The sequence below is a fragment of the Myotis davidii genome, unplaced genomic scaffold (assembly GCF_000327345.1).
Source record: "Myotis davidii unplaced genomic scaffold, ASM32734v1 scaffold803, whole genome shotgun sequence".
NCBI lineage: Eukaryota > Metazoa > Chordata > Mammalia > Chiroptera > Vespertilionidae > Myotis > Myotis davidii.
The window spans coordinates 798,496-824,197 of record NW_006295567.1 but is presented as its reverse complement, the minus strand read 5'-3'; the positions used below and the strand labels follow the sequence as shown (position 1 = coordinate 824,197).

The window sequence follows — 25,702 nt, the reverse complement described above, 5'->3', positions numbered from 1 at the left end:
GCCCCAAGCCGGAAGGCCAAAGAGACCTAGTGGCGATGCCTCCTTCTGCTCAGAGTGAGGTCCTCTCTCTGAAATATGTCTGTTGCAACCCAGCCCTCCTCCTCAGGGCCCCTCACCTTGGTAAAAGTAGTAACAAGGAGAGCTGCTCAGGGGTGTGAAGCCTGAGGTGGGTTCCTGATGGCTGGACTCAGTACTAATGGTTCCCTCTCCAAGATTGTCATCTGCTAGCTCCGAGTCATCACAAGCCTCTGGGCAACCCTTCGGATCAGGCTCCGGTTGATCTGCTTCCTCTTCTTCTACCAGAGGGAGACCAAGAGGACGAGAAGAGCCCAGAGAACAAACTTCGGTGGTTTCTTCATCAAAAGCAGACAGGTACTCTAGCACTCCCTGTTGGGACAAACTCTAGGTCAACAGAAAGTACACCTGGCAAAGGTAGGCATAGGAACCAAGTTCTCTGGATGTTTACCTTAGCTGACACATCACTGATGTAACACCCCTGGGGAAAGAACTATAAGCATCCAGAAAAGACTCATGGTTTCTTCTTCATCCAAGAAAGCCTGGATCTCACACAGTGCCTACCAGCTCAACAGCAGGACTTGAGGAATGGCAGCCATTTAGTTTGGAACACGGACACACTAACCTTCCTGGGTTGAAAAATAGACTCCTTCGCCAAGGGAGCCATCAGCACCAGTTGTTCCAGAGCAGCCACCACACCAGTGACCTCCCCTCTGCTTTCAGCCAATCCTGAAAGAGCCTCTTCCCGAGTCTAGATCACCAGAGAGAAGACAGGAGAAAGCTGTTTCCAGAAACACACTTAAGATGAAGGGCAAGGGCTTTCAATGGCCTCTCTCAATAGGAATAGAAGTTAAAAGGCAGCCTAGCTGGTTTGGCTCAGTGGATAGAGCGTTGGACTGCAGACTGGAAGGACCCAAGTTCGATTCCAGTCAAGGACACATGCACGGGTTGTGAATGCGTTCCCCAATAGCGGGTGTGCAGGAAGTGGCCAATCAATGATTCTCTGTCATCACTGACATTTCTATCTCCCTCTCCCTCTCCCTTCCTCTCTGAAATCAATAAAAATGTATATTTAAAAAAAAAAGGTAACAAGACCCACGCTGGTCAGGTAGCTCAGTTGGTTAGAGTGTAGTCCCGATATGCAAAGCTTGTGGTTTGATCCCCAGTCAGGGCACACACAAGAAGTAACCAATGAATGCATACCTAAGTGGAACAATAAATCGATGTTCCCCTCTCTCTCTAATAAAATAAAATAAAAAAATAAATTAATAGGCCATGTGTGGCTCAGTGGTTGAATGTCGACCTATGTAAACCAGGAGGTCTCCATTCCAGGTCAGAGCACATGCCCAGGTTGCAGACTCGATCCCCAGTAAGGGGCGTGCAGGAGGCAGCTCATCAATGATTCTCACTCATCACTGATGTTTCTATCTCTCTCTTCTTCCTCTTCCTTCCTCTCTAAAAGCAATAAAAATACATTTTAAAATTTTAAAAAGTTAATAAAAATCAAGCAATGAATGCATAAATAATGTTTCTCTCTCCCCCTTCCTCTCTAAAAATCAATTTAATAAGACCCAATGGGTCTTATTGTCTTTAAAATTTTTTTAAATTGATTTTTAGAGAGGAAAGATTCCCAGATCCTTGGCCTTTAAGGGAAACAAAGCCAAAAGCATCTGGTACTCAAACAGGATGGTATTCTGCTTAGAGTTTCTGACAATGAAAACACTACACAAAAGCTTCCTCAACAGAAATCCAAGAACACAATACTAGCCCCAGCACCCCCAGCACAGGAGGCAAGCAGGGTTTGGCCAACCCCTACTTCAATGTAGACAGCTCTACTTCTATGTACCTTTTCTTTACCTGAAATGCATGTGGACAAATGCTCTGTACTGTAGAAAGTAAAAATTAAGTACATGTAATAGGATCCTGCCCAAAGAGGACTTAGAAGTCAGAGAGACAGGAATTCAAATACCAGATTCACCTCTTATTAGTGAGGTATCTTCAAACAAATTATCTAATCCATGATTCCATTTCCTCATCTGGGAAACAGGATAATTGTGTCTATCATGCCAGAATATGAAGCTTAAGTGAGATAACTTCTTTTTTAATCCTCACCTGACGGTATGTTTTTAACTGATTCTTAGGGAGAAAGATAAAAAATTAACTGGTTGCCTCCCATATGCCCCCCAAACAGGGATTGAACTCACAACCTAGGTAAGTGCCCTGACCAGGCATTGAACTCGCAACCTTTGTGGTGCACAGGATGATGCTCCAACTAACTGAGCCACCAGGTCAGTGCTGAGATAAATTTAAGTACAGTACCTACCGAATCAATCTCTCAGGGTATAGCCCAACAACCAGTGATTCTGATGCTTGTTATAGCTTAAGAATCCACCCTGACCGGTTTGGCTCAGTGGATAGAGCGTCGGCCTGTGGACTGAAGGGTCCCAGGTTCGATTCTGGTCAAAGGCATGTCAAAATAAAATAAAAATAAATAAATAAATAAAAAGCTTAAGAATCCCTGTTGCAGCCCTAGCTGGTTTGGCTCAGTGGATAGAGCATCAGCCTGCGGACTGAAGGGTCCCAGGTTCAACTCATCAAGGGGACATGCCTAGGTTGCTGGCTCGATCCCCAGTAGTGGGAGTTCATGAGGCAGCCAATCAATGGTTCTCATCATTGATGTTTCTATCTCTCTCCCCATCTCCCTTCCTCTCTAAAATCAATAAAAGTATTAAAAAAAAAAAAAAGAATCCCTGTTGCAGAGGATACAAGACATAGGAAATTCTTTATTTGGGTAATTTTCTTGCTGCTCCAAAATCCTCAGCAGATATTGCTAGAGCCTGCTGGATAGATCATAATACTTTCTCCATAATGTCCCTCAAATAAAACATCTCTAAAAATAAATCCAAGTGTTTTTCTAGAATACAAAAAGCATACCTTGCTGAACTAAACATAGCTAACCTCACAAACTCCAGTGTCTCAATGAGTTATAAGGTCATTATGACAAGTTCCTTTCAGCTGCAGACAGTGCCTAAAATCCACTTTGCCCTTCCCTTCCAGAGCCAATCAGCCTTTTTAGTCATTTCCTGCTTTATCTTAAATGTGGGGCTGAAGTAACTTACGCCCGCCATCCAGTCAGTTTCCAGGGCACCTCTCACCTTGAGCTCCTGGATGGCTGCCTCAATAAAGCAGGACTCGGGACTGTGCTTCTCCTCTGCCAGCTGCTGTTCCAGCGCCACTTTCTCCTCCTGGACCACCCGGCGCAGCACCTGCTCCTTGGAGGCCAGCAGCAACTTGGAGTACTGGCTGTGCTGTTCATCTACAAGAGAGCCAGCAGGTCACAAGCCTGCAACACTCAAAGCTCACAGAAACTGTCACACACATCTGTCTTCTAAGGTGAAGTAATTTAGTATAATTTCCCCAAAATAATTTAATGACCTTAATATAAGATTATAACTCTGACCCCATCATACGAGAAATCTTTCCTAAGAAACTCAAAGATGCAGTAAAAAATTTAGTCAGAGAATTTTGCAGACAGTACATGAGAAAAAAGATGATGCCAGATCAGAATAAATCTTTTGGGGGTACCTCTGGGTAAAAGGATTATAAATGATTTATTGCCTTTACTTCTCCATATTTTCAGTACTTTTTTTAAAAAAAATTTTTTTATTGATTTTACAGAGAGGAAGGGAGATAGAGAGTTGGAAACATCAATCAGCTGCCGCCTGCACACCCCCTACTGGGGATCAAGCTTGAAAGCAAGGTACATACCCTTTTCCAAAATTGAACCCAGGACCCTTCAATCCAAGGGGTCCACTGAGCCAAACAGGGTAGGGCTTTATTTTCAGTACTATTGAAAAAGTTTAAAACCATGTTATCTTTTGAGAAACTCTTAAAATGCCTCGTGTTTTCCCCTTTCCATCCTAGTACCCACCCAGAGAAAACCATTTACACATTTGTATATGTATCCTTCAAATCTTTTATATACGTTTATATGCTCATGTTCAGCCCTGGCCAGTGTGGCTCAATTGGTTGAGCATCATCCCATGCACTGAGAAGTCACCACTTAGATTCCCAGTCATGGCACATGCCTGGGTTGCAGGCTCAATCCCCAGTAGGGGGCATATGAGAGGCAGCCTATGGAGATTTCTCTCTCATTCATGTTCCTCTCCTGCACCCTTTCTCCTTCTAAAAAAAAGAAAATCAATACACACACACACACACACACACACACTCATATTTATAAAAAATAAGTATTTTCAAAAAACAATAAACTATACATTTTGTTTTGGTTTCTCATTCAATGTCTTAAAATTTTTCAAAATATTTTCCCCCAAAATATTAACACAGAGATCTATCCCATTTTTACCTCCTGTATAGTGTTCCATGGTATTATATATTCTGACAAGTTCCTTGTGGAACATTTAGGTTATTGCCAATTTCGTGGTTACAAAATAAATTCTTATACACACTCCTTGATACAAATTATTCTTTATCATATTTAAGTATAAATGCTGGCTTTAGGGTTGTGCATATTTAACTACTACTGACTCCCTACCCCCGAAGGCTGGTATTGATTATACTCCTACCGAGAACAAGAACACCCCTGCCAATAACTGGTGTTGCCAATGTCTTTTTTTTTTTTTTTATCACCCAAATAGGGATTTAGATTTGCATGACTCTTAGCAAAGTTAAATCTGTGCAGATATTTGGAGGTTATTTAAATACCATTTCCTGGGAAAAGTCTGGTCATATGCCTAGTGCATTCTTCGACCAGGTTGTTAATCCACTTTATAGAACACCTTTCTGTTCTGGACTTTAATCTCTAGCTTTGAATGTGTAAATTTTCCTCTAGTCTATTTATCACCTGTTGGCTTTGAGGAATCTTTTCAGATTACAAACTTACTAATCTTTTCTTTTTTATTAACTTTACTTGGGTAACACTGGTTAATAACATTATATAAATTTCAGGCGTACACTATAATTCGACATCTGTATACTTTATTGTGTGCTCACCACCTGAAGTCTAGTCTGTCACCACAGTTGACCCTGTTCACCCACCTCACCCTGCCCCACCCCTCAATCTTTTCTTGTTTCAGCCTGATTCAAAAAACCATATATACCTTAGGATTTATAAAGATATTGTCCTATATTTTCTCTTAAATGTTTTGGATGTTTACATTTAGTTCTTTAATCCATCAGGAATTGATTTTATGAATGGTATGAGATTTACTTTTATCCTTTTTTTCCCCTTAATCCTCACCTGAGGGTATTTTTCCATTGATTTGAGTGAGGGGAAAGGAGGGAGAGGACAGAGAGAGAAAAACATCAATGTGAGAGAAACACATTGATTGGTAACCTCCTACATGCGCCCGCCCAGGGCCAAGGATCAAGCCTGCAACTGAGGAACATGCTCTTGACCGTGCATTGAAACCATGACCCCTCGGTCCACTGGCCGACCAGCCAGGGCTACTTTTACCCTTTTTTCCATAAAGGAGTCAATTGTTTCAATGCCATTTATTGAGAAAGCATTTTAGCCCAAAACTGAAATGCCACTTTAATGTTCATTTCTACAGGGAATATAACCCCTTAGACTTGCCCCTCGGTAAGCACTTGTCACACTCTATTATACCCCAATTGCCTGCCTACCAGTCTGTCTCTTCTCTCAGATTGGGTCCCTTGATTAACAGGTACCAAGAATGGCTAATTGGAATCCCCAAGATTGGGCACAGTGCCAGATACTATTCAACAAAGTCTTGTAAAATAAGAATTAAAGTATATATAACTGAACCAAACTTGAAACCAACCAAGTTAAGCCACCCTAACCTACTAGAATCCTACGACTAATCTGGAAATGCTAGAAACTACATACCCAAAGGCTAAATTCTGGACAGTAGAAAGATATTCACTAGCCTTAAAGAATGTACCCAAGTTAATTTGCCCCCAAAATTAACTGAACTCACCTCCTAGATGAATAGGATGGTCTACATTCATCCATTTGGATTTGGGCAAGGCCACCAACACACCTTTCTCCCTCTTCATCAGTTGCATCGTAATGGTATCACCAACAACATACTGACGAGACTCTGTGGCAACAACACTGTAATATGGACATTCAGATGTAGCAGGGCAAGGAGTTAGCAAACTGGGGTCTAATCTAGTAAATACCTCCATCTCACCTCTTGAGATCCTTCTTATGCACAGAACTGTAACAGATGGGACATTTACTCCAGGTCTTCTCACTCAGTGAAAGATAATGCAGGATGCATGCCCAGCAGAAGATGTGTCCACAACGGGTTATCTTGGCTGCAGTAGGTGGATATAGGCATATTGGGCAAGATGGCACTTCATGGCTACAAATACGCTGAAACAAAATGCCACAAGTTACACGAGTCACACTGCTTTCAGAACTGACTAGGGATTATCAAAGTTAAAGCCCCTCCTCTCCCATGCCCATACATCTCTACTCATCACACCTTCATAAAATTGTAACATTTAATATAATAAAACAACTACATAACAAGTTATCTTGAGGGTTCTATAGCAAAGGGGGGGAGGGGAGGGGGAATGACAGAAATCAATATATGATCCCATTTACAAAAAAAGATTTATAGTTATACGTCCACACATAAAGGCGCAAAAAGGGCTTAGAAGTAATGTACCAGTAATTTCCAACAGGAGTCAATGAGACTTGCATTTCCTATGAATCTCTATTTTTTTAAAATATATTTTATTCATTTTTTACAGAGAGGAAGGGAGAGAGATAGAGTTAGAAACATCGATGAGAGAGAAACATCGATCAGCTGCCTCCTGCACACTCCCTACTGGGGATGTGCCCGCAACCAAGGTACATGCCCTTGACCGGAATCGAACCTGGGACCCTTGAGTCTGCAGGCCGACGCTCTATCCACTGAGCCAAACCGGCTAGGGCTGAATCTCTATTTTTTAAACCAGTGCATATAAAACATGTTTCACAGGCTTCATGTCATTCTCAGATGACTTTATGAATTTTCACAGTAATGGGAGTCCAGGCTTTGGGACCTACCGTTCTGAAAGGTATTTTACATCATAAAACCTAGGAGCGGCAAGGGGATACCCAGAGCTCATTTCAATGGAAAACATATGTAGCAGCGGCTTGGACAGAAGTACATCTGTGTGGCTCACTCACTGGCCACACGGCTGAGGCCGGACTTGATATTGGTCACTACAAACGGCTACCAATGAAGCCATGGCCATGTAATGAGTCTACTCTGGGTCAGGAGGGTAACCAGAGCTCCCCACGTTAGGTAGTAGATAGGACTGATTTTATACCTTCAGCTCAGAGCCCTCCAACTCGCCAGTCTTGCAAGTCAGTTCCAATCAGAGAGCCCAAAATGAACTCCAGGAGAAACCAGGCCTGATCTCTGGTCAATGTCTACGTAATGCCAGCAGAAAAGGCATCAGCAGGGGACCCAGCCAACAGCTGCTGTGTCACCACAGACCCAGTCTCTTTCTTTAGTTCTCTCCCCACTAACAGCTTATAAGCTAAGCTGAGCTACTCACCACTTGTTCCACAAAGTCCCAATTGACTAAGGTATCAGGATCAGCAAAATGAACTGTGTAGTCTTGGTCTTCAGACACCACAAACTGGCAGCTAGAAATAGGAAGGAAGACAAGGAAACGCAGACTGTCAGAATTCAGCAACAAGCCCTCAGCAGAGTTCTCTCTTCACTTAGAAATCAAATGCAGCCCATGAGCAGCCGTGGTTTCTGAAGCACTGAACTCAGCTCTGAGCCCTGGCTCTGGAGCGAATCCAAAGGCTCAGCAGGTAGGAGCCTAAATCCATCAACTGCTTCCAAGCCCAGCCAAGCTGCCAACAGCCTCCCCTGAACTAAACCTAATCCGTGCTGTGACTCCATCAACCAGCAGGAAGCCAGGTTTGCTCCCTCGCCCCCAGAAAGCCGGGAACATAGCTAATCTTCCACGCAGTAGAAAAGGCTGTTCTCACTCAAATCACCTGAGCACTGTTTATGTAAAGCACTAAATGGTTACTTCTTTGTGATGGGGTGGGGCCACAACATTAGTAACAAAGAAACAAAATTTCCGGAGGATGAGGCCCAGAAATCAGGATTTTAAAAAGATTCCCAGGTGATTCTAATGTGCAGCCAAGGTTGAGAACCACTGGTCTAGATCCAAGGTTAAATCTTACATTAGAACACCACACAAAAAGAGAAAGAGAATCAGTAAATGTATGCCAACCACTCAAACTTGTCATTCAACCCTCCCTTAAGTAATCTCTACTCCTTTACAGAGAAGCTGAATCTCAAAGTAGTTAGGTAAATTACCCAAGATTAAGGGCGGAAACAAGATTCAAATCTGGGTTCAATTCCAAAGCAAACCTTTTTACAAACTCATCATGATGCTAAAGCATTATTTAATTTTAGCATTTATTTATTCACTTACTTTTAAGCACCAAGAGCATTCACTTGGAAAATGGGTTTTTTTTAACACTAACCAGAAGAAAAAGAAAACAGGAAAAAGAAAAAAAAGAAAGAAAAAGAACCAGATCCAGTCCCTCTCTGCCTCTCCCCCGAAAGTTTAAAAGTTTCTTCTCAACGCAACTGCCCAGAGGGTCAATTTCACTTTCCTCCTAAGGGTAGCCATACTCACTTGGCCTGTAAAAACAGCTCCTTGTTAAAAGGCTTATGCCCCCACTTGTTCCTTCTTCCCCAGCTGCCATGTCCACTGCCTTCAAAGTGACCTGCCTGGCCACGTGGTTCAAAAGTGAAGTTCAACAAGTGGTTCAGGTTGATCTTCTTTGGACCAGAGAACTGGGCAGGGCTAAACTCTGCCCGTTGAGCCTCTGCTACCTAAACAGAATGAAAATGAATCAGAGTATTTTGATTAGAATGACACCGATTTACAGCAGAAACCAGCACAACACCTCTTTCTATGACTTAAACAAAACATGGGCGTAAAGTACACAATCTTTCTAGGAGGTGGTAATGCAAACGTCTACCGAAAGTCTAGACAGAAGTGGAGGGAAAAAGAGCCTTTAACATGCAATTACTTCAACTGTTTAGTCTGTCCTGCTAAGCGGCAATTAACCATTAAATGACAAAATGAACTCCTCTAGTTATCCTGAAGCACAAAGATTACTGGATTAATCTTTTGACAGTCCACAGGACTCCTACACCTTCACTCTTGTTAGTTACTTGTTCTCTGGTGTGTTCCTGGAAAAATCAAGTCTGTGGAACTACACTCTGGAAGCGGCTAGCAGGCAGCTGTTAATTACCATAGGCTTCAGGATCCTGCCAGAGACCGCCTACCTAAGACACACATTGTTATTCATGGTTAATTAAAACTAACAGAATTAGCCCTAGCTGGTTTGGCTCAGTGGACAGAGCGTCAGCCTGCGGACTGCAGGGTCCCAGGTTCAATTCCAGTCAAGGTCACATGCCTGGGGTGCGGGCTTGATCCCCCAGTGTGGGGTGTGCAGGAAGCAGCTGATCAATGATTCCCGCTCATCATTGATGTTTCTATCTCCCTCTCCCTCTCCCTTCCTCTCTGAAATCAATAAAAAATAAATTTTAAAAAACCGACAGAATTAGAACATGTAGGCAGACTAGCTGTGTCTAGAAATAAACCCAATCAGCAGACTCAGAAATAGTTTAGAAAGGGGCAAGAAGCAACATAAGAAATACAACGGCACACAGATGGAAGAAATCTGCTATACGTCAGCTAGTTCATTTTCTAATCCCACTCTCCCATTTAATGTCATAAGTACTTTACCAGGTCACTAAATGTTACTGTGCAGTCACTTTAAAGGGCTTATATAATTACATAAAGGGCTATATAATCCCCCAGTGTAGGACACAGATTGTACATAGCTTTTCCACCGTGAAAACACAATAATGCAATAAACACACTTATGGATAGACATTCATGCACAAATATTTGGGCACCTACCATTATTTCTTTTGAATGTATAGTAGGAATTACTGAGTCAAAGAAAATATAATTTAAGATTTTTGCTGCTTAATCATATTCAGAGATTAGTTATCAGCATTTGCACATGTAATAAAGAATCTGAAGAGTATAAAAGGGCAAAAGATACCTTCTATTTCAGAGGCATTCTCTGCATATATTCTATGTATACAGAATCATAATATATGATACAGCGACATATCATACAGTTAGACACTGTTTATGTAACTCAGCGCAGGAAGTCTAAGACTTCCATCATCCCATCTCATCCCTTAGATAAGTGGTTCTCAACCTTCCTAATGCCTCGACCCTTTAATACAGTTCTTCATGTTGTGGTGACCCCCAACCATAAAATTATTTTCGTTGCTACTTCATAACTGTAATTTTGCTACTGTTATGAATTGTAATGTAAATATCTGATATGCACGATATATTTTCATTGTTACACATTGAACATTATTAAAGCATAGTGATTAATCACAAAAACAATATGTAATTATACATGTGTTTTCCGATGGTCTTAGGCAACCCCTGTGAAAAGGTCATTCAACCACCAAAGGGGTCGCGACCCACAAGTTGAGAATCGCTGCGTTAGGTGCTTATTTCCATAGGGCTGGGCTCTGCTAACCACTAACCAGGTTTTCAACTTCCAATACCCAAACTTAGGTAAGAGCTATGCTCACTCAACAAAATTCCCCCTATCTCAGCCTCATATCTTCACCTTGTTGTCCTAACTGGCCCACTGTCACTCTCCCCCATACAACCCATCATAATTCCAGATTATCCTTCCAACATGCTGATTTCTCAGTTCCTTAACCTCTTCCTCTCCTCCAATCAGCTTGTCCTCTACCCCTCCCAAGGGCATACCATCTAGGGCTGTGCTACCCTGGATGTGGCTGCTGAGTATTTCAAATGTGATCAGTGCCATGCCATATTGAGAAATAGCATTTTAGCTGTATTGGGTTAAATATATTCAAATTCATTTCACCAGCGTTTCTTTACTTTTGTAATGTGGCAACTAGAAAATTTTAAATGACACACGTGGCTTGCATTTCTATCGAACAGCACTGCTCTACCGTCTAGATCAGTGGTTCTCAACCTTCCTAATGCCGCGACCCTTTAATACAGTTCCTCATGTTGTGGTGACCCTCAATTTCATTGTTACAAACTGAACATAATTAAAGTATAGTGATTAATCACAAAAACAATATGTAATTATATATGTTTTCCAATGGTCTTTGGTGACCCCTGTGAAAGGGTCGTTCGACCCCCAAAGGGGTCGCGACCCACAGGTTGAGAAACGCTGGTCTAGATCATGCTGGTATAAACTACCAGCCTCTTCCACCCTATATCCAACCAGTAACTCATTCCTGTCCTGGCCTGTTCTATTCAGTCCTAACTCCAACAATTCTTCACCCCCACTGGGATCTGCAAGCCAGTGATCCAACCCCCAAAAACCTTCTTTCCTGATTTGCCTTAGATCCTACGGTCCAGTGCCTCCTTCTCATCAGTTGCACTCACCCAGCAAAAACCTTCCCGATTAACCCAACCCTCCGCCTATTCCACACCAGCACCAGAGCAGTTAAACATGGCTACAGGACACAGCCACATCACACTGACCAGCCTCACTGAAGCAGATGCTATGCTGCCTGGCAGTCCTGCTACAATTATACTTCTGTTCTCCATTAATCCCCCCCGTCACCCAAACAATTCTACTCCTCTGGCTTCCAAACCTGCTCTCCCAGCTCATCTTTATCTATTTCACGCGGACAACAAGAACGATCAGAACAGAACTCCTGCACCCTCCTAGCGGAACTCTGCCTTCCTCTCTTTACTGTGGATGAGCTGGCGAAGCTCCTATCTAAGCCAACGCCTCCGGAACTCAAGGACACTGTTCCAGCAGTTCTCCCCTTCCTGTGCATCAAATTTTCCCCTCACCAGAACAATCCTGTTAGCGGAGATATGCTTTAATTTCTCCAACTTTAAAGTCTCTCTTGACCTCACATTCCCCTCAAGCTACTGCCTTACCTCTCTGCTCCCTTCAGAGCAAAGCCACTAGAAAGTGCTGTCTGAACCTGCAATGTCTCCTTCCTGTCTCCCATTCGCCCTAAATCAGGTGTTTGTCCTCACCATGCCACCAAAGCAGCTCAAGGCCAACAACCTACCTTCACATTTTCAAATCTAATGGTCAATGTTCAGATTACTCAGCCTATCCGATCACAGAACAGAACTGATCACTTTCTACAAATAGCTTTCAATTCTCTTCCTTTTTGCTGGTTCCCTATCATTCTGACTTAGGGCTCAGTCCTTGAATCCATTCTTTTTTTTTTTTTCCAACACTCACTTCCTTTTACCTTACTTCTCTTCTAAAACCCCACAATAGCTCCCCATTTCTCTGAATAAAAGCCAAAGTCCTCAAAGGCCCACATAGTCCAACCCCTCTCTCTCATTATTTGGCTTCTTTTCCAACTTCTCCACCCACGGTAGCTACTTGCTTTACCTCAGACACACCAAAATCAGTACCACCTCTGCTCCCTGGCACTAGTTATTACTTCTGGCTGAGACACTCTTCCTCAAATTGTATAGTGTGCTCCCTTGATTCACTCAGGACTCTAGTCAAAATTCACCTCCACAGAGCTTTCCTCAGCCACCTTCTAAAACTGTATTCCCTGTTACTCTCTAACCCTTTACCTCTCAGTCTACTTTTATTTTTTAACTAGGGTCCCTAGCAGCTGTGTACTCCCTCCCTTCCCTCAGCTGCCTGCCAGCTTGAGGGGCATGGGGGTGGGGGTGGGGGGGTTCCCTTCTCCTGGCCGGCCCAGCCCCTGGCCGAACTCCTGGAAGAACTCCGGTGGAGGAGACAATTTGCATACTATGCTTTTATTATACAGGATTCAATAAGCACTTACTATACAATGGTTACTTAATGTCTCCCAAACTAGAATATAAGCTCCTGAAGGACAATGTTCTACTAAATGTTGTATTCCAGACTCCTAAATGGTATGTGGTGCACAGCAGGCAAGGAGTAAATTTCTGTGAATGAATGAACGCTTCCGTGAGTGCATCCATTATATCTGTCCTATTCTATAATGGTTGCATTGCATGGGACATTCAAACAGCAGGATAATTTATTTAAACAGTCCCTTGGCGATGACGTCTGTTTCCTAAATTTTGCAACTATAAAAAATGCTGCAGCCCTAACAGGTTTGGCTCAGTGGATAGAGCATCGGCCTGCGGACTCAAGGGTCCCAGGTTCGACTCCAGTCAAGGGCATGTACCTTCGTTGCAAGCACATCCCCAGTAGGAAGTGTGCAGGAGGCAGCTGATGGATGTTTCTCTCTCATCGATGTTTCTAACTCTCTATCTCTCTCCCTTCCTCTGTGTAAAAAATCAATAAAATATATTGATATATTAAAAATAAATGAATAAAAAATGCTGCAGTGAACTCCCTTCAACATAAGTCTTTATGCCCTTACAGAAGGATTTCTATGAAACTCCTAAAATCAGAGTGCCTATGACTAAAAATATGGAATTTTACATTTTGCTAGACACTACAGGGCAAATGTCATTAATTAATTAATGTCATTTTATCATCAAAGAGAATCCATAACTCAAGAGTGATAATGAAATGACTGTACAAATTAAGGTGCCCCAAATTTGCTATTTCTCACATTTCATGATTATGATATATTCTTCCTGCAAGGGAATTTTCATAATCTTCAGGGGGAAAAGGAGGTAAACCTAGTTAATCCCCAACTACTCAAGACTGCTTTGGTTACTTACAATTCCACCTCTTGCTCTACACCCCTGCCCGACTGCTTATAAACTGGAGGGGAGGGCGAAGAATCAGACCTCATGCTCACTCTCTAGAAAAAACATTCGGAAATCCCATACCTCATCTCGTCTTCCACCATTGAAAGAAGAGCTAAAGAGTTTGCTGCTGCCGCCGCCCTTTTGAGGAGGCATCTTATTAAAAGTTTTGCTTTTCTGTGAATTGGAGCGACGGGACTGGTTGCTAAAATTTTCATTTTTGGGGCAGTAAGGTTCACGTTTTCTATTGTAACGCTTGGATCCACTTGAGTTCTTTCCATCTAAAAGCAAGAGACACAAAAGAATTAGGTGAGAAATTATATATGTACTTGGCCAATTACTCTTCTCCTCCCAACAAAATTGTGTTTAAACAAGGATAAATGGGGGCTCTGTCTATGAAATAGCCACTCTGTCTCATTACTTCACTGATGAACTTGTTCTTTTATATGTATACTTCAGCCCCGATGCACGAAATTTGTGCAAGAGTAGGCCTTCCTTCCCCCGGCTGCCAGCACTGGCTTCCCTCTGGCACCCGGGACCCAGGCTTCCCTCGCAGCCCTGGCTTTGTCCAGAAGGACTTCTGATCTAATTAGCATATTACACTTTTATTATTATAGACTAGAGGCCCAACACATGGATTCGTGCACAGGTGGTGTCCTTCGGCCTAGCCTGCAGGGATTGGGCCAAAACCGGCTCTCTGACGTCCCCCAAGGGTCCCGCATTTCAAGAGGGCGGTTCTCGGGTGACGCACCCCAGAATCGGGCTCCCTCCTCTCTGGTTCCAGGTGTGTCACTCGAGAACTGCAGCTGCCAAGTCACCGCAGCTCGGCAGTTCCTGCAATGAAAATCTGCCCCCTGGTGCTCATTACACATCATAGCTACCAGTCAGATGGTCGCTTAGGCTTTTATATAGAGAGATAGTAGCCAGGCTACTTTAAACTCTTTTTTTAATATATTTTGATTTTTTACAGAGAGGGAGAGAGAGGGATAGAGAATTAGAAACATCGATGAGAGAGAAACGTCGATCAGCTGCTTCCTTCACACCTCCTACTGGGGATATCCCCACAACCAAGATCCATGCCCTTGACAGGAATCAAACCTGGGACCTGTCAGTCCACAGGCCAATGCTCTATCCATTGTGCCAAACCGGTTAGGGCTACTTTAAACTCTTATAAAAAAAAAAAAAAGTTAAATGGGCCCTTCCAGGAGCTCCAAGAATTCTGGGTTTGGACCAGAGCATTAGTGCTTTGGGTAAGATATCACATAGTAAGGTGGTTTTTGTGTGTGTGTGTTTTTTAATGATGAAACTTAAAAGGTCCCTCCCTCAGGATGAATATGATATAGATCAAACCACAGAGAGTCTGTTTACAGAGCTAACCACTGCCCTTGTAAAAGTCCATTCAGGCTGGGCCGGTGTGGCTTAGTGGTTAAGCATTGACCCAAGAACCAGAAGGTCACCATTTGATTGCTGATCAGGACACATGCCTGGGTTTTGAGCTTGATCCGCAGTAGTGGGCATGTAGGAGGCAAGTGATCAATGACTCTCTTTCATCATTGATGCTTCTATCTCTCTCCCTCTCCCTTCCTCTCTCTGAATAAAACCATTTTTTTAAGTACATTCAGACAAACTAATAAGAAAAGGAATAGCCTATCTATGTTAGGGAAAAGTACTTTATCTGGAGGGACGATAGAAGATATTTTCTCCTTAAATTACTACAACATTGCTAGATTCTACACTACAACAGCTTGGCCTAGCTAGCCCCTAGCAGATATATTCATGAGGCACAAAAGCAAAACAATATTTAAATATGTTCTAGAGGTCAAACTGAGACTCTATTAAATTGACAAAAGAGGGTGAAATCGAAGCCCATATTAGATCAGCTTGAGTTATACCCTTTTATAAAATATTTCTAGCTTTTTTTCTCCAATTGTAAGAATAATGTTCAATTTTGAAATCCCAAAGAATTTACATTTGCCAACACTCACAGAATGCTAACCTATAAACAGTGTTTAATTTCCTTTTACTCTCCATTTTATCCACATGCCACACATCTTCCACAAAATGACAGATATACAAGATATGCTGTCTTCTACTCCATAAGCATGTTCATGCTTCCATATTCTTCAAAAGCATGACGAATGGCTGCATTATTGCGTAACATTTATTTATAGGATATAACCAATCCCCCATTGCTTAATATTTAGGTGGCTTCTCATTTTTTTGCTAGTGTAATATAGTATTGGGAGCCACTTTACAGAGAGGCCTGGGTGTATGATTACTTCAATTCTCAAAGCAGAATAAGCAGATCAATAATAATCATTAAAGCCTATTTACACATTCACAAGTTGATTTCTAGAACCATTATAACAACAATTTACTTATATTCTAACGATAATGTAAGAATGTCTAATTCACCATATTCTTGATAATATTGGGTTGAATAAACTTTGTTGAACTAAATGGTCAAAATAACTTCTTGTTTTAAATTTGAATTTCTCTGATTAGCAACACTTTTTCAGTCTATTGACCATTTGCAGTTTGTGTAAAGAGCTTGTTTGTATTCTTTGCCCCATTTTCTTCTACTGGGGAGCTGAACTGCATAGATTATTTTGTCCCAAATTAACAAAGAACCCTTGCCAGATATATTTAACACTAGAGGCCTGGTGCACAAAAACTTGTGCACTGGAGGAGGGGGGGGGGTGCCCTCAGCCCGGCCTGTGCCCTCTCACAGTCTGGGACCCCTCAGGGGATGACCACCTGCTGGCTTAGGCCCACTCCCCAGGGGAATGGGCCTAAGCTGGCAGTCAGACATCCCTCTGGCAGCCCGGGAGCCCTCAGGAGATGTCCACTTGCCAGCGGGGAGCAGGTCTAAGCTGCAGTCGAACAAACTTAGCATTACTGAGGAGGCGGGAGAGGCTCCCACCACCTCCACTGTACTGGCAGCGGTCAGCCTGGCTTGTGGCTGAGCAGAGCTCCCTCTGTGGGAGTGCACTGACCACCAGGGGGCAGCTCCTGCATTGAGAGTCTAACAATGGTGTCAGTGTGTGTCATAGTGACCAGTCATTATCAGTCGTTCTGCTGTTAGGGTCCATTTGCATGTTACCTTTTATTATTTAGGATTCCTTTGTAGTGGTGCTTTCCACTTAGTATTGACAACTGTGAATATTGCATTTTTCTTCCTCAGAAGTTTTTGTACTGTAATATTTTAGCAATTTCCCAAGCCCATTCGGCTTCACATAAAGAAAGAAGGTATGTCCATAACGAAGAAGTGGCTTCATGCTTGTGGGCCCTATCTGGCCCTGGGTCCTGTTGACAGAAGCTCCCAGCCTCTCCTTTTTTTATTTTATTTTTTTATTCTGGGATTTATTTACCTTCTATAATTGAAACTTTGTTGCTTTGAGTGGAGCACAGAGCCGGCGGCAGCGGCAGGGAAGCTTGGCTTCCTGCTCGCTCCAGCTCCGTGGCTACAGTCCGGCTGAAAGCAGGTATCTGGGGTTTATTTATCTTCTATAATTGAAACTTTGTTGCTTTGAGTGGAGCTTAGAGCGGGCCACGGCAGGTGGGAAGCTTGGCTTCCTCCATCATTCGGGCAACCAAGCCTCCTGCTTGCTCCAGCTCCGTGGCTGTCGGCCGCCATCTTGGTCGGATTAATTTGCATATAGTCACTCTGGTTTGGTTGGTGGGCATGGCTTAACCCCTTCCCCAACAATTTTTTTGTTAAAAACGTTTCTTTTTCAGACTAATTTTTTTATTTTGGTTCTATATAGTATTTTTGATGCTGGTTATGAAAACAGTTTGTAACTCGTCTTCCTATAAACCATATTTTTTTACCATATTTTCTTAGTATACTCGTAGACGACTGAAAAAGAACATTTTGTGAAAACGAGTATACACGTTTCTGCCGGGGAAGAGGTTAAGGTATAGCGAAGGTACAGTCAATTTGCATGTTTGTCTTTTATTAGTGTAGATGTGCCAAAGTTTACCAACTTTGAAAAAAGGGGGGAGGGGGCAAAATATAACCTATCTAGACAATCATTCACAACTAAATAACTAAAGATGATAGAGGTTTCCAAATTAGTCTTTAGACGCAAAAAAACTAATTTATTAACATCCTTGTCCTTCTGCTCATTCCATATTGTCTTATTTCAACATGGAAATCTGACCAAATCAAGTCTGCACACTAATTTAATAACTTTAAAAGCAGCCGAAACCGGTTTGGCTCAGTGGATAGAGCGTCGGCCTGCAGACTGAGGGGTCCCGGGTTCGATTCCGGTCAGGGGCATGTACCTGAGTTGCGGGCACATCCCCAGTAGGAGATGTGCAGGAGGCAGCTGATCAATGTTTCTCTCATCATCGATGTTTCTAACTATCTCTCTCCCTTCCTCTCTGTAAAAAATAAATAAAATGTATTTTTTAAAAAATAACTTTAAAAGCAAAAACTTAAGAATAGAAGTTAAAGGTCTTTTAATGAAGAAATCCATTAGGCTTACCCTCAAACTAGAAGGGAGTGGTGGTTTACCAAGTCAAGAAGATTCTGCATGAACCTCAGAAACTATAAAGGTTTTCCCCAAAAATATATGGCTTAATCCTGCTTATGTTTAAAATATGTAAATACTAGAAATATGTCTGGAAAGGCAACACAGCAGGCTGTTAATGACAATTATCTTTAGAAAACGGAACTATCCACTTTCACCAGTTCATAGGAATCATCCAGATGAACTTCTAAGGGGTTCCTGTGCTCAGACCTCACCCTCTAAGAGTCTGACTTCAGTATGTAGAATTATTGTTCTGTATACTTACTATTGGGGTAATTTTAAAGACTATTAAGTACCTAAGAAAAAGTATCTCTAGACAAGTAGGATAATCCAATTATTTTACAGCAGACTAAATAAATACAAGGTGAAGCGTATCTTCAGGGAAAAGGAAACCCACTCCAAATTTTGATAGCAATCACCTCACACTCTGTCAACAACATGGGCTAAATGAAGGGTATGCCATCCTCTCTAAATCTAAACCAAACTACAACTTAGGAGACAAGCTAATAGTCATGTGAGGTGGCTGAAATGCAAACAGAAAGCAGAAGGTCACAGAAACACTACCAGGCTAGGTTCACTCCTGCCAGTTACCTTTAAATCTGTTAGGGAAAACAACCAGAGTTTAATCTGAAGTTAGAATTTTGCATTCATTGGTTGATTCTTGTATGTGCCCTGATCAGGGGATCCAACACTCAAACTTGGCATATCAGATGACACTCTAACCAACTAAACTATCCAGCCAGGGCTGAAGTTAGAATTATTGAAACAGACTTTTACCAACTTCTTCAGTTAGCAACCATTATTGACAAACAAGGCATCAGTGGTAACAATGAGAAAGTGAGGCTTCAGATCTCATACAAATTTTGCCTTGCCTTTAACCCATTCAGTTAGTTTATAATAAGACTAGTGCCCCAGTGCAAAGATTCGTGCACACTGAAAGGAAATTAATTAGAAGGTGGCTGGCGGGGCAGGACTGGGTGAGAAGGGCCGGAAATGCCCTGGAGCCAACCTCCCGCAGTCCATCCCCAGCCGGCCACACCTAGGGAGGCACTGCAGCTCAAAGGTCATCTGTGGAGTGAGCAGGGTCCCTCCAGCAGGTGGGGTCCCTCAGCCTGGCCTGCGGGGATGGAGCCAAAACCAGCTCTGACATCCTGAGGGGTCCCAGATTGTGAGAAGGTGGTTCTCGGGTGACACACCCCAGAATTGGGCTCCCTCCTCTCTGGTTCCAGGTGCACCACCCAAGAACCATTGCTGCCAAGTCACCACAGCTCGGCAGCTCCTGCGTTGAGCGTCTGCCCCCTGGTGGTCAGTACACATCATAGCACTGGTCAGGTGGTTGGACGATCACTTAGGCTTTTATATATATAGACTGCAGATACATAGAAAATTCAGAGGGATACAGAACTCCAGCTAACATTACCATGAGAACAAATGAGATCTTCTGAAGAGAAGAAAACACATATTCCCCAAACCTCATTACCCAAGACTATTTCAGATGATCCTATATTTGACCCTGATGCTTTCTAGACAAGCAACTTACATAGATTCAGGCAAAGCCAGATTCTATATTTTGAGGGCTCAAGAAAGTAAGCTGGAACTCAGCAAGAGGTTGTTTTCATTTCAGTCACGTATTACCACACTGGCAAGGAAACAGTTTCAAAATGCTTGCAGAACTGCTCTCTGAAGGAAAGAGAAGTGCCATTTCTAAAACAGATTACAACAACTGACCACATATGGATTAATGATTTTAGTTGCTAAAATCAACTCCTTCATCTTCTCTCCCACTTACCTAAAGGTATGAAGTCAGACATCTAAAGTGAGAAGTTGTCTCTTATCTCTACTCCCAGGCAACAGGCAGCTAAAGATTGAAGGTACAGTCAGGCCAGGGACCCAGAGATAAAATTCAGAGTACTGTTTGTGAAATGTTTTATATACAACTTGCCAGGATGCTTGGGACCCAGAGATGAAATCCAGAGTACTGTTTGTGACATGTCTTATATACAACTTGCCAGGATATACATGTGAATAACTTAGGGATAAAACTCTTCCTCTTTTCTCTTATAGGAGATAGCAAGGAGATGATCTGATTTAAATTTTGGAAAGCACACAAAAATGTAAAGTTAAGTTCCTGGGAGAAACATATTCTCTGTTCAACAGAATCCCTTTCAGAGACTTTTGAAGCTATGGATGCCAGGGCCCAAGGGCCCAGACTGAAAAATCACTAGGGAAGGGCTCCACACATCCCTGTTTTTATAAAGGTCTTCAGGAGGTTCTAATGCAGAGCCAGAGCTGAGAACTAACTGCCAAAAAGTACTGTCAAGACATATTCCAAGAGGGCCAAGACCACTAATCAAATGGCTTACGTCCAGAAATCAGAATCTCAGAATCAACAAGAGATTTGGGAACTTAATCCAGTGTCTCAGTTATTCCACATTTCCCTAATAGAAAGTTCCCTACCAAGTAAAAGTAAGCATATCTCAGTCTCTTTCCCCCATTACCAAACTAAAGGCCATAAATCTTCCATTAAATAATTTGGCATCATCAACATTTCTAGCTCTAGTGCTCACAAGTGGCACAGCGTAGAGGTCAGATCAGCCAGGAAGTTTCTGCTGCTGATTCATGCTGTAAACACAAGCAAGTTGCTTACACATCGTCCAGAGTGGTTGACAAGCACCTCCGGCGAGGCAGTATGTGGCTTTACTACAGAATCAACTGACAACAAATTGAATCTAGCTCAAATTACTAATTTGGACTGAAAGGAAGAGAGAGGTAGTATCAGGAACAGCGTATGTGCCATAAGTTGCCTGCTTGCTAAGTGAATTTATACAAAGTGTATTTATAAATATTTCCTAGGACTCCTTAAGAATTCACTTGGACAAATCACTCTAACCCCTCTAAGCCTCGGTTTTCTTGTCTGTAAAATAGGGCTAATCCTCTACCCTCCCTCCTCACAGGGTCATGAGGATTAAGAGAAAACTTCTGGCCAGGTTGGTGTGGTTCAATGGTTGAGCACTGACCTATGAACCAGGTCACGGTATGATGCCCAGTCAGGGCACCTGGCAGGGGTTGTGGGCTCAATCCCCAGTGTGGGGGCATGCAAGAGGCAGCCAATCGATGATGCTCTCTCATCACTGATCTTTCTTTCTCCCTCCCCCTCTTCCTCTCTCAAAAATCAATAAAAATGTATTTTTTGAAAGGAGAAAACTTCTGTGAAATGCCTACCACAGTGCTTGGCACACAGTTATATTATTATTTGAAGGCCTATTATTAATAAATCTAAATCATTCCAGTCAAGAGTACCCACTAAACAAAGCCACATAAACCAAGGACTGCGGCCAACAGGCCCAGAAATTCTTATAACTTCTCTAGCTGGTGTTTTATTGAAGGCTTCAAGTCACCTCAATTTTCAAAGCCATCGAAACCCCAGGTCTATTTGCAACTCAGAGGCATTCTTCAAGGCAGATTAACCACTAGCAACCTGGCTCCTGTTACCGGAATAAGAGGAAGAGTGCAAGACAGTGCTTCATATCACCAACCTCAAAATAACTGCCTCATAATGCCTGACCTTCCCTTAACCTCCATTGCAGTGCAGTACTATCCCTTGCCCAGGGAGATGGGGCAAGAGCCCGCTTCCGGGCTAGGGTCTATTTTACAGACAAGAAAACCGAGGCTTAGAGGGGTTAGAGTGATTTGTCCAAGTGAATTCTTAAGGAGTCCTAGGAAATATTTATAAATACACTTTGTATAAATTCACTTAGCAAGCAGGCAACTTACTGGCACATACTGCTTGCCCATGAACTGCCTAACCCAGCCGTGGGCAAACTACGGCCCGCGGGCCGGATCCGGCCCGTGTGAAATTAATAAAACTATTGAAAAAAAAGACCGTACCCTTTTATGTAATGATGTTTACTTTGAATTTATATTATTTCACACAAACACTCCATCCATGCTTTTGTTCCGGCCCTCCGGTCCAGTTTAAGACCCCATTGTGGCCCTCGAGTCAAAAAGTTTGCCCACCCCTGGCCTAACCTCTCTTTACTTTGCTTTTTCTAAATGACTTTCCCCAAACCTCTAGGATTCCTTGGATATTCACCATTAAACATTCTTAGAACTGCATCTTAACCCTACCAGAACACAGCTGTTGGAATATATCCAAGAAAGGGAATGTTATGTAAAACATTTGAAGCAATTAGCCAACACAGAGAAACTGTGGTATGCCACTCTGACCAGAAAGATCAAATAAATCTCGGTAGCAAGTTTACCTATTTCCTGTGTGCATGAAGGGCAAACTTAAGCCAGCCCCAGGAACAAAGACTCAAGTATATTAATCAGGTATCTTGGAAGCAAATGCCCACTTATGACACACATGTTTCAGGGAATAGAAACCAGGGGTTATTTCTTCACATGAGGGAGGGAAAGGAGAAAGGAAAATAAAATAAAATATTTATAAACTGACAAACTTATTTTTAAATATGTTTATTGATTTCAGAGAGGAAGAGAGAGGGAGAGACAGAAACGTCAATGATGAGAGAGAATCATTTACCAGCTGCCTCCTGCATGCCCCACATTGGGGACTGAGCCCACAACCCGGGCATATGCCCTGAGCTGGAACTGAACCTGTGACCTCCTGGTCCATAGGTTGATGCTCAACCACTGAGCCACAGTGGCTGTGCTAGAAATGGAAAAACTCAAAAAAAGGGAAAAAAATAAAGGCAAGTTATGTCTATTCTACCTACCTTTCCTGTTCTTCACTCAGTACTCTGAAACTCAAGAAGACCTTTCCACAATTTCCAGCAGTATCAAGTACATCGAAAGTGGAGTCAGCTTTTCTGAAACTTTTGTATGGAATTATGCTGAATCTGAGTTTACCTTCTGCTCCAGCAACCATCCAGAAGCCTCTGTACAGGAGGTCCTGAATGCTATCTGTTGTGGCAGCACTGGTCTTAGCTAAATGTTCCGAAGGCAGCATATGCTCCCCTTCACTTCAACCTTAAAAGTTTATTCCTAAATGCAATCAATGTGGGCTATGGATGAAGAACTGTGTATTTAGCTACAAATCTTCCTTTTTGCTAAAGGAAAATACATAGCAGTAGTCAGAAAAGTAGGCCCTGGTAAAGGCAACTATGGCCAAACTTTCTAACACATTGAACAAAAACTAATGATACCAGAGGGCACACTTGTGTATTTCACATAACCTAGGAAAGTCTTTTACATGACTTTCTCAGAAGCTTTCAATTAAGAAGATGAACAATGCCCTGGCTGGTTTGGCTCAGAGTGTCGGCCTGCAGACTGAAGGGTCCTGGGTTCCATTCTGGTCAAGGGCACATGCCAGGGTTGCAGGCTTGATCCCCAGTGATGGGCATGCAGGAGGCAGCCAATCAATGATTCTCTCATCACTGACGTTTCTCTCTCTCTCCCTCTCCCTTCCTCTCTGAAATCAATAAAAAAATATTGATTTCCATCCTTTGCAGCTGGTCACACCTCCTTCAGGGTGGGGGTCCCCACTGTGGTGCCCAGCCAGCCTGGGTGAGGGGCTGATGGCTGTTTGCAGGCTGGTCAAGCCCCCTCCCAAGAGGGGACCCTCACGCCATGGAGGTTTAAAAAAGATGAACAAGTATTTTAAGAGTGCTTCATAGTATTTGTTTAAAAAAAGAAGAAAAATAATAAATCACTTTAGTAAAAATGTACCTAACAATTAATATTTATTCTATGCAAGTCTGAAAAGTTGCTGACAAATATTTGCTTTGGTCACCCTACAACAGAATTCTTTATGATCCTGGCATTAGTTCTACTAATCAGCATATTCAAAGTCAGGGACAGTATGAGTAAAATGCCTTAAATACCTCAGTTTAACTGTTTTATATTGTTTGAGTTGTTGCAAACTTTCACCTACTGCCTCACTAAAGAATCAACATTAAGGCATTTATTACTGCTGTCTCATTTATGTGAATGGCTTGAAAAGGAGCCCCAGAAAAATTAGTTGAGAATTCAGATAGCTGGAAAATCAAAATCTTTAACTTTATATCTGGGAATAGTGTGCAAAAAAAAGTAATCACCTACACTGAGAAATATTCAGACCTCTCTAAACCAGTTCCCAACACTGGCCAGAACTGGCTACCCTCTATCTCTAAAGAGATCTGTGATAAAGCTATACAGGTGCAAAACCCCAATATTAATCTACATAATACTGCCTGACGTGGCCTGAGAGTCCCTCTAATCCCTGATTCGATATTTAAAACACATTCATTATCTTGTCAACTGCATTCCACTGAGTTCCCTAAGCAGCCCTAGAAGTCCTCAGAACCCCAGGTAAGCAAGTTTACTCCATCCAGCAGGTAAACTCAAGTCAGCCTTACACTTGTTTTTCCTTTTAGAGTCAGCCTTACAGTTTTTTAATCTTAAAAAGTTTTGAACAACTGCACTCAACATGTTTCCCTCTCTGACACATTTCCCCGCTGAAAACATCTTCCTACCACTGCTAACATAATCACAATACAAAAGAGCAGAGATCACAACTCCAGACCCGCCAACTCCTAACTAAACTCTAGCCTCTCAATTTTTTCCTTCTTTAGATGAAAATTCCACCTTGCTGGACCGGTTAGCGACTGGCGTCTCCACAGCAGAGGTAAAAGCCTAGCCCAGTACCTGCTACCTGGTAAGCTCTAGATAAATGGTAGCTATTATCATCATCATGGCCATAATTTAATACTGAGGCATGACTACAGAAATGACAAAATCTTCCCTGTGAAAGAACACAACCAGAGCCTAACAGAGGGAAATAGGCATGATGTGTATTTGGTGCATAACAGCTGTCAGGTACTTCCCTAAACCCTTGGTTCATTTGTTTTCTAAGTTAACTTATTTAATTCTCATTATCTCCATCTTTACCGGAAAGGAAAGTCAGACACTCACCCAAGGTCTGGCAAACCTAAGAAGACTGAACCCAGAGCCTGTGCTCTTAAACACTGCTCCACACAAAACAAAGCCTTTCGCGGATATTAAACCTAAGACTTGAGTTTGAAGAGTCTTTGGGCCCCACCCTCTCCTGTTTAAACTTGAACACTATCCAAAGCCAATTCAACATTAAGGAGTAGAACAACTTCGTGTTTTTAAGAGCCTGAACTGATGAGTCAGACAACTAGGTATTAAGGCGACCTTAGCTTTGCTGACCTCAGTTTCCTCATCTGCAAAATGGGAATAAGAACAGCACCCACTTCACGAGCTGTTTCGAGTCTCGATGCCAGAATTCACGGAAAGCTCTGGGCTCATTAAGAGTTCATTGTAAGCAAGGGACACCGGGGAAGTGAAGGGGGCGGGGGCTTAGGAACCTGAGCAGAACGCGGAGCTTGTCCCGGGTGTGACCCGCGGACCCGAGCGAG

At 42.5% G+C, this 25,702-nt stretch overlaps 1 protein-coding gene across 1 annotated transcript in view; it reads right to left on the bottom strand.

The window, feature by feature from the left end:
- RNF10 (ring finger protein 10) overlaps nt 1–25,702 on the bottom strand; it is a 35,049-nt gene that overhangs the window by 7,980 nt on the left and 1,367 nt on the right. The window contains exons 2-10 of the mRNA XM_006770304.2: nt 23,805–23,827; nt 13,873–14,069; nt 8,662–8,861; nt 7,555–7,645; nt 6,192–6,376; nt 5,976–6,112; nt 3,171–3,331; nt 641–766; nt 117–387 (exon numbers count right to left, since the gene is read on the bottom strand). Coding sequence (XP_006770367.1) covers nt 117–387; nt 641–766; nt 3,171–3,331; nt 5,976–6,112; nt 6,192–6,376; nt 7,555–7,645; nt 8,662–8,861; nt 13,873–14,069; nt 23,805–23,827 — 1,391 coding nt within the window. The remainder of the gene's footprint in view (nt 1–116; nt 388–640; nt 767–3,170; nt 3,332–5,975; nt 6,113–6,191; nt 6,377–7,554; nt 7,646–8,661; nt 8,862–13,872; nt 14,070–23,804; nt 23,828–25,702) is intronic.